At 32.8% G+C, this 16,751-nt stretch overlaps 1 protein-coding gene across 1 annotated transcript in view; it reads left to right on the plus strand.

The window, feature by feature from the left end:
* The window catches only part of RAB11FIP2 (RAB11 family interacting protein 2), a 35,959-nt gene extending 20,061 nt beyond the window's left edge, over positions 1 to 15,898 (plus strand). The window contains exons 4-5 of the mRNA XM_062580252.1: positions 7,601 to 7,646; positions 11,236 to 15,898. Of these exons, the coding sequence (XP_062436236.1) occupies positions 7,601 to 7,646; positions 11,236 to 11,463 (274 nt within the window). The 3' untranslated portion in view covers positions 11,464 to 15,898. The remainder of the gene's footprint in view (positions 1 to 7,600; positions 7,647 to 11,235) is intronic.
* The last annotated feature ends 853 nt before the right edge of the window (positions 15,899 to 16,751 follow it).

Here is a 16,751-nt window from a genome sequence, read left to right on the forward strand (position 1 = left end):
TGTTGGTTGTTTCAAAAAAAAATATATCTGTAGTTTTGTCTTTCACAATGCATGCAAGCATTTGTAATGTTTGAAATAAGCAACATGCTAGTGTCTACATTTTGAGATGTCTATTACCTGATTTTGGGGGGGGGGGAGGGGAAGATGACATGAAAACTTAGGAATTTCTTGTTCAGATTTGCAAAATCATTGTGTTATTCTGACTTACTAGGTTACTGCTTGTCAGCTGAGCTATTTAGTAGACCATCTACTAACACTAAATAGCACTAGCCATCTGCAGTTGTAAAGTAGAATACGTTAGCTTAAACTACAATGAAGATAAGTTGTTAGTGCACTAACTTCATCATCAAAAATCATTGACTGTTAACTGCTTTCAATCATGTCTATTATACTAGATGCTCACTTACTGGACACAACTCCATAGAAATGAACCCCAGAAATTGCCCTCTTAGAGCAAATGGTTATAAAGGCTGTTTAGTTCTTTGCAAAGCTGCTCATCCTTTTCCAGTGTACAATACATCGCACTATTTAGATATTTTCCATAATTATGTCCTTGTTTAGGAATGTTTTGCTCTAACAAGTCTGTTACTATGCTTGCTAGAGTAACAGTTTATTCTGACATATTTTAACATATATTTTTCTCTGTTATTCGCAAAATGATAGCAGGTGGACAGCAGGTGCTATTTTCAGGATTTTGTTCCTTCTTTCAACATTTGCATTTCTTTCAATAGCAGTATACTTCTGTATTGCTTTACTGGAAAGGATTTTTTTCAGTTCCCTACTGAAATTTGACTAGCTGTATTTGCTATATTTCTTGTCAAATGTGATTCTCTATTTAAAATATGTCTAGATAGTATATTGTGAGAGCATATAACAGGGCTGTAGTAATGCTGTAGAATGTTAACATTTGTGAATTCCATATTGTAAAGCTGTAGTTAGAGCATCTTTCCTAACAGAACAAATATCTTACATGAAGGAAAGCAAGAAACAACAGAACAAGCAGAAGTCATGTAGAAATTCTTAGTTTCTTCTTCCAAGGTTGTTATCATCTGTTTTAGAAAGATCACTTGTGGTGAGAAAGTGATGAAATCTTTTCCAACTAAAAGCAGTGATAACCCTATTTGGGTCATTACTATGACAGGTTAGAGCAACTGATTCCTAAAGAGATATTGCGGAAATACTTAGTCTTGACTTTTGGAAATTCTTCATCAACAGTCACTTGCTTCTAATTAGTTGTCTGCTTTATAAATATTGTTGCAAAAATTAGTCTAGACAAGTTTTTTTCAACCTTTCATTGTGTGTTGGTGCACACTAAACATCTGAAATCTTTTTTGTATGTATATATTAGGCATATCATATATCCAAAGAGGAATGCACTGGCTGTTCTATTTGCTTAAATAAAAACATTAAATAGTTACAGAGTTTCTTTATTAATAAATGCAGAAAGTATCTAAAATTGATAAAATTCATTCTTTTAATATTAAGAGCTAAGAAGTAGAGCTATTTTTAAATAATTGAAAAATTGTTCTTGAACTTCCAATCAAAACAAAATTTCAATTTATATTGTTTGGTCTTTTGATTGACTTACCTCTAAAAGTACCACCTTCCAGTGGAAGTGCTGGCACAACCTTGAGTATAGTGGCATAAATGATTGTTAGCAGTCTCTTGAGGAAAAAATCTCATTAGTTATTTAGCCATAGAACCTTCTGTTCAATACTCAGTTTCTCTAGTTTGCTATACAAGTGCCTAAAAAAAGATGCTTACATAAATGCTTAAAAATACTATTTTTTTATATATACAGTTGTTATTATTTGCTTCCAGAAACTTAAAATTCAGTTGAGTACACTGTGTAAGCTCACTTTTGAGTTTAGAATGCTTCTTAAGCCCTGAATTGCATTTGCATGATTAATTTGCCCCGTGGTATGCAAGTGAAAGTTCCATTATTTAAAGATATCTCTATTTTTTGAAGGAGAGGACTAGCCATCATAAAGTCAAAGTTCATAAATGCAGCCTTGTGTGCCTCCAATTCCCTTGGTCTGTCTCCAGTAGTATCAGACCCCTTAGAATCAGCAACCAGTCTACTGTAGAACCAAATTCTTGTCTGTTTTCAAAATGAAGTAGTTCATATATGTGCATATGTTAGGAATCCACTTAGGCATTTTTACCTACTTTTCAGTTTCTTCACACATATATGAATGACTCCATTATGTTCGAGAAAATAGCAAATCATACCTTGTGTCTTTTTTTTAAGCATCTAAAACACCTACAGCAAGACATTCTTTCAAAATATGTATTTCATGGTTGCCTTTCTCAGGCAAAAAAAAGTAAATTCACAGTGCTTAGACTAAGTGTTATTTGCCTTTTGCCGATCTTGCATTGCTGTTAGTCTTTGAAAACATCTTGTTTTGTATATTCAGTAATGAAAGTTAAACATTTTAGTCTCTAATTCTGTTTTCTTTTAATTCTTTTTCAGTATTCCTTTTTGTCTTTTGTAAGTGAAAAGGCATACAGATAGCTAGGAAGGCTACTGAAATATAACACCTTGTTGATTTTTAATATGATGGAGTAGATTAAGCCCAGTATATAAAAGATTAGATTATTTATGATTTATTGATTAGAATGACAGTGGACCTGGATTTAATTATTCCCATTTTGGGAAATATTTAATGTAGGACTCTGAACAAGCCACAGACTGTTTATCTTAGCTAATCAAAACAGAAATTAGTATAACTCTTTTTAACAGAAGTTTGTGAAAACTTTGTTAAATTCTTTGAGCTGTGTGAAAGCTTATATGCTTCTATAGATTTGCACTGTAGTGTTTCCACTGCACTGAATTTGAGATGTATGTGAGCCACAAGAGAAAAAGCTGCTTCCTTGAAGCATTTTTTTCAAGACCATTATCCAGCACTGAATTCTGAGGTGGTAACTTCTTTACCTTCGTAGAGCCTTCTGTTGTCTTTAAAAGGGCTCTATGGAGGGCCTGCCCTCCATATATATATTTTATATATATATATTTATATATATTTATATATATATATATATATATATAAAAATCAAATATAACATGGTAGGTGATTTTAGGAGTTCATGTAAAGAATATGTGGATTGAGAACAAATGATTTACAGTAAGAATGTGTCTTACGTTCAAAGCTTGGAGTTTGGGGCAATTTCTTAACTCTTGCCATGAGAGTTTGTAGTAATTTTAAGAAAATAGAGTGATAATAACAAAAAAATAGTACTCTTTATATCCTCGTGGAGTTGCACAGATGCCAGAAGGCCTTGGAATATGACTTGAGAGCAGGGCAATTTATATAGTGAAGTGTCTTAAGTGATGTTACCCAGAATCTGATTGGAAGATAGATGGCAATATGCTTATGCCGTACTTGCATAGCTGCCAGACATGAGAGTCATTCCTTCTCAGAGTAGAGAGTGATGTCTGCACTGCCAGACACAGCAGGCTAATAGTATTCTATGGAAAACTATCTTTCTGAATTTCATCAGCTCTATCTAGTTTTATTCATTTCTTTTGTTTTTTGAGAACATTGGTAATAACTTCATCTTAATATTTCAAGGCTTTGATAAAATCCAAAGAAAATATGTAACCAATGAAATAACAATTAGTTCAAAAACCAAGAAATAGGAATAGAAATAATCTCTAAACTCTAAGGTTAGAAAAATGAGCATAGTAGAGCTTTGCTAATTACCTGTACACGGACATTCCATATTAAAGGAAAAAACTGAAAGCTTACCCTGAACAATGTGATATAGTGGATATGTGTAGATTTCAAGCAGATTTCAATATTTTGAATAGTAAAGGTTAATATAAATATCCTCATTTTAATTGCCAGTAATATACATTACAATGGTCATATAAACGAGTAACGAAAGATACATAAAAGCTTTTTCTCCTTAAGAAAATATGATTTCTATACAGCACAGTTTAAAAGTTTGATTGCCATTCATTATGTTGTCAGAGTAAGTGGTTCAGGCAGTAAAATGTTTAAATCAGTTATATGCAAGATTTTTTAAACATTATTTTAATCTCTAGGCATTTAGACACTAAATATTTAAGTCACCAGACCTGATTTTTGAATTTTTAACTACCATTAAACTTCAAAGGACAAAGTTACACTACCCAGTCATAAGTTTGAGTTTGTGATACAGCCTAAACTGAAGATAATTTTAATCTTAAAAATAGATGATATAGGCACTGATAGCCGCTTTACCAACATGGAGCTCTGCAAGTTCGCAGTGTAAGTATGTGCTTAGCATTATTGGTCAGCCCCTGTTTCTGGAGTGCCTCACCTTGATAACGGAGCTACTGTCTGGTGTGTTTTCACCATGCTACAGTTTCTACACAAATGGCAAATAATCATTTCGATGCAAGTATTTAACAACCTCATAAAGAATCAGTGTTACCAAAGAGGAGCTTCATGTCATTCTAATGAAATATATTTAAATAAGGAACATAATAATCGAATATAAAATAATATGGTTGTTATAGTCATATGACTATTATAATATAGTCATCCAAAACAGTCCACAAAAAGAGAGTTGTGGTACGTCTGTCTCCATTACTTGCATGTACTATTTTTTTCATCACTTTTTTCCCTGAAGGGCAAATTTAGTTTGGTAGTAATTGAGGAAAGATAAATATAGAATCCCACAATGACATTTTTTACAGTGAACCACATTCTGAAAACAAACTGAAAACTTTCTCCCAAGCTGTGAACGTGTTTTTGTCATGCTTCCACAGCAAAACCTCACTACCAGTTTATCGAACCTTGAGAAAAAATAGGGACAGAACTAGTATAACTAGGTTACGTATTGTGATTGTAACACAGTAAAATATGTCAATATTTTTTATAATTGCTTCAGAATGCTGTTAGGAAGTTAAGAAGAAAAATAGTTGAAGGCGGTTTAGGATCATTGCACAATACATGTTCTGTAATCCTAGATGCGTGTTTTCTGTGTTACATTATTACGAGTAATCAAGTAAGATGTTAACTTTAAGGGTGTATTATTGTGACAAAATTTAAATAAAATAAAAGCTCTCATTAGTTTCAATACATAATATATGCAAAAATTCCAACTGTATGCATTCATAATTTTACAGTGTGTTCTTTAAAGGTATTACAAGGTTCTCAGACAGTGAATTACAGGTACAGCTGTGAGAGTCTGCAACTGCTCATGTTCACCTCAGGCTAGAAGAGCTGGCAGGAAACCCTGCTAGGCTCAATGAGACCATGGAGCTCACAAGTTAGTTAGTAGACAATCTGAGTTTAAAATGTTATATGCAATCTTAGAGCACCTATTTCTTCCTGCTAAACTGAGATGCAGTATATTTTCCACATATCTATTAAAATACAAGTGACAGTATTCATGGGTTTGAGGTTCTGTTGGTGGGAGTTTTTTTAGTAATATTCTTTTTCACTTTTTTTCAAGTTACTACATGTGAAATACACAGATAGATAGGCTGTTTTGTAATTGCAGTTTTAATGTCCACAATATTACAGAAATGAAGGCAGGTTTTTTTAGTTGACAAAATTAATCCATATTCCCAACAATTCTAATGTGACTTTTAGCTGTTGAACTGGTGCTTTTCTTTTAAGCTGCTGTTATGAAAAAGAATCCCAAAACTTATTTCACAGAAACTATAAAGTCATTCAGGGCAATAAAAGATCTTGCTTTCTTAACCTTTCAGAAACTCACTCAGTTGAGCAGTCAGGCTGTATTATTCTATATCTTGTCTAACATGAGGAAACAGTCCCAAATGAAAGATATCCCAAATGAATGCCACACTTTGCTAAATAGAGACATTCTTGGTTTTCACCAAGCTAATTCGATCCAGTCCAGTTAACTCTTTTTTTTTTTTTTTGTACTCAGATCACAAAAGGCAGCCATGAGTGAAGCAAGTTCATCATGTGTTTGACACATCAGTGTAAAACTGAAAGGCAGACTATGAGGGAGGGTTCCTGCCTTGAGCTTTTTAGACAATACCCGATGAAAGAGGCCCCTCATTCAGAACTTTTCTCTACCAAACTAGGCAGGATGCTTGAGATCACTGTTACAAGCAGGTATTATGGGAATTAGCCAGAACTTGATTCATCAGACACCTTTTTATTTCTAGTTGTGACTGTTCATGTAATCCAATCTTTATTTAATAACCTCAGTCCTGCAGATGGTTTGTTGGATTTTTATGTAGGCAAAAGACTACCTACTTTTTAACCTAAAAAAAATTGACATAATAAATATGTATTCATAAATTATGTTCCTTCTACTTTTACATTGTGAAATATATGGCTTATAAATTCTGGTAACGAAGAGCAATGGACAATTTCTAAATGCCCAAATGCAAAAATAGATTTTCCCTTCTTCAAGCAACTTTTAAAATAAAAAAGTGTTTTTTAATAAATTTTAAATTATTCTTTCAACTGTAGCCTAAGATTGCTTTGTTTTATTAATTTATTTTTTCCTTCATGTATCAATTTATGTGCTGTAGAATTAATCAGTAGCACTAGGCCCTTGAGATTCTCTAATACAAAGAATAAGTAAGAAAAGAAAGAAATGAACTTATTACTTCTGAAGGCTGTAAATATTTCATGTTTCTTAGTAGCTTTTTACAAGTTCAGTGCAGCCAAATGCAGAGATCTATTTTCTAGAAACTCTGTCATCAAACCTCGCTCTTAGCCAGAATATACAGTCTAACTATATAGCAGATACTGTGATGGGAAATAATGATGTCTGCTAGGATGCTACCAAGTAAATATTATTTGTGAGTCATATTCAAATTCTGGACGCATTTTTTGAAGAGTTAGCATTCTCCCAAAACTTGTTACAGCAAGTACATCAGAATACAGTAGCTTTGATTTTGAACATATTTGCAGATTAAATCAATCTGAGAGAGCAGTGGACCTTTTTAGACCTGATGTTTTGACAATCAATATCAGCTGAACTTTTTCAGCTGAGAAAAAAGATCTCAACATAGCAGAGTCATGCTTTGCTTTCTGCATATGTTGGATAATCATTAGGTTTATAAAATAATTTTTTTTTACTCAATTTTAAATACAAAATTAACATTACTGGTATGAGACGGCTTTTCAACTCTGACTTAGGTTGGTGATCTCACTGGAATTTGTAAGAGACATTTCTCTGTAGCAATTGCCATGAAAACTGACAATACATGTTAAGTGTTCTAGGTTTTGGGGTTTTTTTTAACATCTTAGGGGGACCTATTTATAGAAAATGTAATTTAAAATATCTGCTTATGGCTTGGAAGCTGTGGTTAGTCTGAAAATTACAGAAGAGGTAGGGAAATGCAATCTCTAATTTTATTTTCTGCATTTCTTAGTTCTCTACTCAAATGATATGACAAGAAGAATATAAAAAATATTAAAAACTGTGAACAAAGAATATATGAAAATTTCTTTTAACTTTGAATATTGTCCTACTTTTCATAGGTTCAACAAGTCAAGAAAATGTATCAGTTCAAATGAACTGTTTTCACAACTATATACCTAAAACAGTATTATTTTCCAGAAGGTGTTTTGGTCAGATAAGTGTGCACTGGTAATACTTGGATTTTTTATTTTCCCCACAGTTATAATATGAATCCTTCTGGCGTTGAGGACCTCAGGAAAACGATGGTGAGTTAAAAGCATTGTGGAAAGCCATCAGTAAATACTGCCTAACTGGTGACTCACATGAAGTATATAAGCTGTTATTTTTGTTTGACCTGTTATAAGGAAATGTTTGTTTGTCTCCCATTTGATTGATACATGCAGAAATTCTAATAAAAAAAAATCTCTTCATTGCTTGGAGGCCGAAGAAAGGAACAAGATAGACTTGGAAATAAAGAAGAGTTTTACACTCAATATGCAAAATACTTGGATAACTTCTGGTATTATTTTTTCCCCTCTTCTCTACATCAGAGATCTTTACACAGAATGTAAAAGGAAACACTGTTGCTTTGCGGCATTTCAGATAAGTCTGGAGAAGTGAGAGTCATGTAGATAATTCTGCATTAGCCAGTGATGGCAACAGGTGTTTCCTGTCACTATGGTTGGAGGCTTGAGGACATTTTTTTAGGTAGTCAGTCAAAATGAAAGCAATGAACTTATATACAACAGGATTAACAATGCAAATAATAAATGAACAGCCTCTCAGAAAACACTGAAAATGAAAAGACTAGAATTTATTATTTAAAATATTCTTTTGACTCTATAAGTACCTAGAATAAGTTGTGTACTAAGAAAGAAAAGAGGAAAAATATCGTTTCTTTGCTTGAAATATAATGTAGCCTTACTAGAATTTTGTTTTCTGATTAGATCAAATCACTAAAAGTGGGTTTGTTTTCAACCTTTAAAACATATAGAAAAGAAGTTGCACAAGCAAATAAGACTTTGTACTATTTGTTTTTTGCTGTTTTATGCAAATGACTTGTAATAACATTTGATGTTATTATAAACTCCCAAGTTTTTATAATGTAAGAAACTGTGGGAGATGTCAGAGTATATGAAGGCTGCCTTTGATCAGATAATAAACTGAATTCTACTGGGCAGTTACTTAATCTCTGACAAAAAGCAACATCAAAAAAATTGATTTAACTTAGCAGCTATTGTCTGTAAAGTAACCATAATTACAGTTTCTATGTGCTTGCAAATGTACTGCCGCAAATCATGTAATTTATTGCTGGTAAAAGCATTACTATAATTCTTTTAAGGAATAAGATGTAAGTTGTTTTATTTAAAGGATTTAAAGGTGATAAAAGAAGTCCTTGATGATTTTTCTTTTGGAATATCAGCTATGCTAAATGTCAGTTGCAGGATTATGAGGTGGTGCTCATTTAAGACGAAGTACAATTAGAAGGAGAAGAAACTGTATCTTTCACCCATAGTTTTGAATGAAACTATTTGATTTTTTTTTTTTTTTAACGTTCAGGATTACTTTCTAAGGTGTTTGAAGTAATTTATATTAGATTCTGCAATAATAGTCCTCACCAAGTTATTATATTTCTTCCTTGTGCATCACATTTAGTAATTATGTTTTTATGTCTTCTACTCTGGTGCCAACACCTGTCTCTGAAAGCAGTGTTTAAATGGGAGCAGTAGCCAGTTGAAAGGGCAGCACGAGCTCTTTAAGGCCTAATTAAGAACTGAAAGAAGGATGAAGTAAGTAGGACAAAAGATGTGAAAGGAACAGAAATGATATTCCCAGAGCAGAATTCCTCATTAGAACAACAAAGAGGTGATCAGAGATTGCCAGGCCTTCATTTTATCTAACTTCATTTCCTCCATTTCTTCTGGATGTCAGTTTGTACCCCAATAATACTATGCAGCTGAGAGAAAATGCTTCTTTACATAGCTTGTTACTTAGAATCTTCTTTTCTTAACAATTCATTATAAGATTAATATTTTATATTAAAATTCTAGTAGCTGTTTTTAAGGATATGGTTGTTCCTTCTTCTGTCACTTGTACAGACTGAATATTTAAAATCTCTTTAACTTTAGCAGTACTTATTTCTAAGTACTGAGAACATATGACTAGAATTTTCTTGTGTATTTACTATAATACTTTATTCCCAGAAAGTTCTATACCTAGCATGTATATAACAAAATATCTTTAAAGCATATGTATTACATACTTTTTCCAGTAAACTTCATATAATAATTAAAAAAAATGAAATTTTAGTTCCTGTTCCTCTGCCAAATCAGAAAATAAAGCAGACCTTTATTTTTAGATATGGAAGCTTTAATAATGTCTTTTCCAATGTGTAAAAAAGTTTAGTATTGTAAGGAGGAAGTTTGACTTCCTTCTTGTAGAAAAAGATGTGCTATACATACAATGACCACAAAGTAAAGCCATTTTATCTTCTACACTTGTTGGAAATCAATTACTAACCAATTTATAAATTTCATCAAGTTAGGCATTTCTATAAAGTTGGGAATTATTGATCACTTAAAATAGTCTAACTTGTTCTTGTGAGTTTATAGTTAATGACTAGATCCATGTAGGTGAATGTGACATCTCAAATGTAGTGAGAAATTCTGAAAAACATGTATTTTCAAGAGCTGCTATTAGAATATAATTGATGGAGAAATGCTGGCAGATCTGTAGTGCTTCAACCTATTTGCAGTGAACCATCACTGTTTATTACCTTTATTTTTAAACTTTAGCCCCTTGCATATTTTAATGATCAGATATATGCCAGTGTGTAAATATTGAGCTATACTGAAAGAAAAGAAATGAAGCCAAGCACTTGTGAATGAATTTATCATATGATGTGCTTCCTAGCTGTGCGTACTTTATCAATTTTAATGACTAGTTCAACTGTAAACCATAGCTATCTTGTATTCATATTCTGTCCTGTTAGAGGTTTAGGATTTGAGAGATTATATTATTTTATTTAGTTAGAGGCTCCATATCTTTAAAATGATTCAGTTTCTGAACTAGGTAAAACTAACTACTTTGCCGGTCTAACAGTGCTAATACTTTCATTCACAATCTTAATTATACATTTCCAGTTATTTTATAGTCTAGTTACTTAAGGTCACTACTATTTTTTCGTGATATAAAATACGACTTTCAAGTTTATAGTGCTTGGATTGTATGTAGCCCTTTATTATTGGGACTAATTTGCCCATTTCTGATAATACCTGTATTTAGTGAGTCATCAGAATTCATAACAGAAGAGATTTGCTTGGAAACTTGCTTACACTAATGACTAAAAATGACATATAAAAGATAGATGAGGCCTGATGTCATTTAAAGCTTGATAAATGGTTTGCATAGTATTCTCAAAAGGTGAAACCGCAGGAAAGTTATGGGAGGGCTTGAATTCTCAGGGCATTCTCTTTTTCTGCTACAATTAAGGTTTACTGCATAGTTGGTTTTCCAGATGAACTTTCTGACTGTTCCTGGGCTTACTGCTCACATGTACATTAATGGTGCATGTTTCTTTCTGATAAATTTTTTTTGTTTTCTGAGATGATGAGTTTGGATACTTATTTCAAAACAGGCAACCCTATCTCCAGTTAAGTCTTCTGTTTTAGGGCTATTGGAGGGAAAAACTCTAGAGGAAATAGAGCTGTATAGTCTAAGAAAAGTTGATTAGCTCAAGCAGTGTACAGGAGAACTATATGAAAAGCAATAACCTGTCAACTTGTTCAGAGTAGTGAACTGCTTAATAAAATTTGGTGGTGCTCTTTTTTTTTTTCCCCCCTCTCTTATTTGTAGGATGGAAATCCATTTGATGCCACTGCAGGATACCGTAATCTTACTTATGAAGAGATTTTGCAGGAGCTGCTGAAACATAAAGAGCAACTTAAGAAGAAGGACACCCATATCCGTGAACTTGAGGATTACATTGATAATCTTCTTGTACGAGTAATGGAAGAAACACCTAGTATTCTCAGAGTGCCATATGAACCTTCTCGAAAAGCTGGCAAATTTTCCAAAAGCTAAGATGATACTTGATGATACTTTCTGCTGAATGTGTTAGTGGAAGGAAATCATACTTAAACATTTTGACTTCTTTCATTCCTTTTCTCCTAAGAAATTCCAGGAATCAGGGGAGGAGGTGACTACAGTTTAGATTTTTCATTTGTTTTTTACTTCAAATACTAGCAAGGACTGCCAAAAGTAATATTCTGTTATGTTAGCTAAATAACTTTTTAAATGAACAATGGTATAATGTTGTACATCAGGTGAACATCTTTTTTAGCTACAGAATATTACTTGAAGTAGAGAAAATAATACACATTAAATATGTCCATGTAGTTTTATATGGTAGTTTAGTTTTCATCATCTGGCAGTTTCAGCTGGGATAGCCTGTGCTATTTCAAATGTTTTCTTGACTGATTATTGGTATTACATAAATTTATTCTTTTTGGTATTACAGCATGTCATCAAAACCACCGTTTTCAAGTCAGTATAATATGCTTTGCTAAATCTAAATGTGGCTTGTTGCAGGAGTATGTGGTTCATTTTATACATATTAAAGGAAAACAGTGATGCACAATCTTTAAAAAGAGTAAATACTGTATCCTATAAAATGTGCTTTTTGTATAATAATATAGAACATATCAATCCATTTCAGTAAGGGCACATGCTGGAATCAGTTATTTTGCAATTAAATTCCAAATTTTGTGTATAATGATTGAATTTTGGTAGTGAACTCAAAGCGTTTTTTTGTGGATCTTTTTGTACAACATTATTGCATGCCTTTTTATATGTTAAAGTACTTCAAACAGTCTTAATAGTTGGAATTAGGACTGGAGAAAAGTATAGAATAAAGATAGGGACACTTCAAAGTCTAGTACACTAAAAATATAGAAGAAATGAATAGACTGAGTTAAATATACATGATAATTCTGAACATATAAAAATTTAAGCTTGAATTTCACGTGATATATGTCTGTCTTAAGTTTTCTAAATCTTATGACAATAAGGTATATGCCTTTAAAAATAGGTTATGTTGCTAAAACGCATCCAGAGTACTTAGAAAAGCTTATCATTTAAAAGAAAAGATCTGTATTCTTTGTAAGTACTTTAAAAAGTCGGTTTTCACCAAGGTAAATGAAAGGTGAATATAGTAAGAATATTCTTGGTCATTTAATAATTGTTTATAAGATGATATATGAAAAAGATACCTGCTATTCAGTAAATTTTCAAAATATAGTGGTGACCATACACCACTATATGTCCTCACATATATTAACATAAGTAGATTTTAATTTTTATTTCCTTCATAGTCATCTTGGTTGGATTGTCCATTGTTCCAGAACAGTAAAAACATATAAAAATCTGTATAGGAGAATATTCTAGATTTGGATATAAGAAGACTGACTGTCTTTTCCTTTCCTCTTCTTTTCCTCCACATCATTTGCTTTTTTCTTACATCATTATATAATGGCTGTTTCTGAGGGAAAAAAAGGGGCTGAAATTCTGGTTATTTTTTGTTGTTGTTAAAAGTCTGTATATATTTTCATTTTTTTTAATTGCAAAGATTAGTAAAATCATCTTGAATAATTATGATCTGGAAAAATACGTGATGAAATCTACTATCTGAATGCTTTTGACAATTTTAGTATTCTGTGACAGCACAGAATTATTCTCCCTAGGAAAAAAAAATTCGGCTCTCAAATTTCAACTTCTTCTTTTGGTTTTCATTGTGGAACATGATGTGGAAGAGGATACTTGTACTAGAACTACCCCTCATCTCCATAGCAGTGTATTCCTAAAATTTGTGAAGTTCGAGCATTCTCCACCCTATGTTTGGATCCATCATAGAATCATAGAATCACAAAACAGATAAGGTTGGAAGGGACCTCTGGAGATCATCTGGTGCAACCTCCCTGCTCAGCAGGGTCACCTAGAGCATGTTAGACAGGGTTGCATCCAGGTGGGCCTTGAATATCTCCAGAGGAGACTCCACAACCTCTCTGGGCAACCTGTGCCAGTGCTCTGTCACTTGTGATTAAGTGGAGCCTCAGTGATTCCAGTCAAGCCCTGCCTAACTGTAGTACTTTGCATTTAGACATTTGTGACAAAGAGATGTGCCCAATTCATAAGGGAGTCTCTCTTTTGGCAGCCTAAGGATTTATCAAATTCTGTACCTCATAAACCATATGAATGTTCTTTTGACCTACTTAAGATCTAAATGACTGTAAATTTGTAGTAATACATTCAAAGTGCCAAAGGTTATGTAGTAAGTTATGGTATATTTACTGTTGGAAGTAAACTTTTGCACTCAGATAGGTTTTAGTTTTTTAATTACATCAAGATGTACTTCAGTTATTCAGTATTTCCATAAAAGTTCTCAGTCATTTTAGAATGTTTGGCTGAAGTGGTGGTGTTCTCATATTGTTAATGGGGAAGTGTGCAATTGTTTTGAATTCTACAATAATTTTGAAACTCAGTGGTACAATATGAGACCATCTATTATCTATGATCATTAAATCATACACACCAATGGGAATTTACAAGTAAACTCACCAGAGAGTACACTCTGATGACTTTCAGTTGCAAGCCAACTTATAATTATTAAAATGAAACTCTACTATATTTAGCACCTCTGAAATCACTTCTTTTAGAATGTAAATGTAGAATATCAAAATGTAGAATTGGCTAAAAGCAGATCATTTGGCATATTTGCATAACAAGAATGATAAGCAGATTAAAGGTAGTGAAAAGATCAATTTTTGTGCATTAGTGAAGAAACTTACTGAAGCTTTGAATATTCTATCTGATCTATTCAGCTTATCAGGAAAGAGAGGAGAATGACAAATGCAATTTAGGAAAAGGTAAAAGATTAGAATGGGACATTTATATTTTTATAAAGTTCATATAGCTAAAGGTACAACTTACTTTTAGAGCAATTCCTAAAAGATATTAAATGTACACCGTTTTCTGTTTAGAAAGAAGTTTTGAAAAGCATTGTCACACTATGTGTATTTTTATAAACCATGTAGCTTTCAAATGAAAACATTCCATACAACATAATTTATAAGTGGAAAACAAAATTCTGTTTCTCCCCTTAGTATAAAACTCTATACTTTCTGATCATTTTAAAACTGTAATAACTTGCCACTTACGATCAGTCTTTCTTGTACTTTTAAAATCTAAGGAGGAAAATCCTGAACATCTCCACATCATTTTGATCTTTTCTCTCAAAATTAGCATGAAGATACATCTATATAAACTTGGAAATAGCTCTGCTGATAGCGATGTACTTTACTTACTTGAAAGAACAAATATCAAGGCCATATTTTAGAGTTGTAAATGAGAAATTAGAACTTCTGCTATTCAAAGAGGATTTTGCATGCGCAGACACACACATGCGTGCGCGCGCACACACACACACACGCAAAACCTCTTGATAATGTGTTTTATGTTTGGCTTGGTTTTACACCTATTAATGAATGTAGCATTCTCCGTAGATTTTGCATAACTACATTCATTGCTGTTGGCTCTGTCTGAAGAGCTGTTTGTAATTTTCCAGCTGTAAAAATGTTGCCTTGCATTTAGAAATGTTTCACGATTTGGGGACCTAATGAAACTCAAGCTCATTAAGTACTAGTTTGCATTTCATTCTGTACAGGATGCACTTTCTTAGATGTATCTTCAGACAAACAGAACTGCTGTCTTAATATGTTTACTGCTGCACTGGAGGTTTGTTTACACTTCCAGCTTTAAGAAAAATTATTGCCCTACATCAAGTTTGTAAAGTAGGCTCATGCTTTTTTACTGTTTATGTATCCATTACTGTTGTAGATATGATAGAGGTGTTAGCTCTGTGGTTTTTAAATGGTGATATTTAGAGCATGTTGACTAACTTCCACTCTTCAAAGTAAATGGTGAAGGATTATAGTGCTGCTGTGCTCATGATGCTAGATTTAAGGGTCTGTCAGCACTTTCATTTTGAAACCCTGTTTTCAGGGATTCATTACTTCTAAGTCCAAACACAGTCAGTGGAAGTATTTAATATGCAATAGCTAGCACTTTAATCTGTTTATGAAGGGTTTAGAGATTTATTTCTGTTGAAAAAGGTGTGGTCTCCTAAAGGATATTTGGCATTTAATTTATCTTTCATAATTTGTACATTGAAGAGTCCACTGAGTGTTACAAATGGTACATTCCTGTTCATCTTAGAAGCTTCCGGATATCTTGTATTACAATGTACTATAAAAAGCTGAAGATCCAGGTTATGTAAGAAGTTTGTAAAAGATGTGAACTTAGAACTAAAGAGTTGATTTTTGTCTTGTGCTATCAATGGTAGTTTGTATACATTTAATAATGGTACAGAATCACAGCTGTATACACATATGACAATTATAAACTTATAATGCATGAAAAGTCTTATTTTTATTTCATTAATGCAACTTCAACTCCTTTAAGTTGATTTAAATGGTATCTTAATATTTTGATTTCTGTTTATTAAATAAATATTGCATGTTTAACACTAATAAAGCACCACAATGCATTACCACAATATTTCTTGAACTGTGATATTAGTCTGTGTTATGCAAAGTACATAACTTTTGAGCTCTACTCAAGTATTTATTGATAATATGAAAACCATGATCACAGATCGTAGAGGCAGTTCTAAATGGCATGAATGAGTATCGTACCTGTTTGCAAGGTAGCCATTAAGGGACTTCTTCAGTACCCCCTAAAACTTGTAATTGTTTTAAAAAAGGCATGTTCTTAATGTGCTAATATGTATGTCTTTTTTATATGAAGGCTTCAGTCCTTGTAAAAGTACTATTCCTCTGATTTTATGGTTGTGTAAATATTATGATGAGATCTTTGGTACTACAGTAAATAAGCATTTAGGAGGACGACAAATACTTTGCAGGGCTTTGATATAGAAAATAGTATGCATATTACTTTTCCTGATTGACGGAATAGAACCTAGCCAGAATGACAGAAAACTATGGCCTTCCTCCTCACCTCTGTGCCTCACAGGCATTTTTTCAGTGCTCCCACAAGTGTTTGAATGCCTTTGTCAGGAAAAAATGATTTTACTTCTCTTCTTTTGCTTTTCTATGAGGCAGCAGGGCCGCCAAGTTTGTCCCCTGACAGTCATAGTTTCCTTGCATGCTAAGGACATAGGAAGAATAATCCTGGCTCAGAAGAAATGTGTTTATGAGTAGTTCGCTTGAGGAGGCTTGAATTTCACTGGGATGTGATTTCTTTCCTTGCAGTTAACCTTCTCCTTGACTGTGTCATATAATGTAATATAATGTAGC

This window comes from Rhea pennata, chromosome 7 (assembly GCF_028389875.1).
Source record: "Rhea pennata isolate bPtePen1 chromosome 7, bPtePen1.pri, whole genome shotgun sequence".
Taxonomy (NCBI): Eukaryota; Metazoa; Chordata; class Aves; order Rheiformes; family Rheidae; genus Rhea; species Rhea pennata.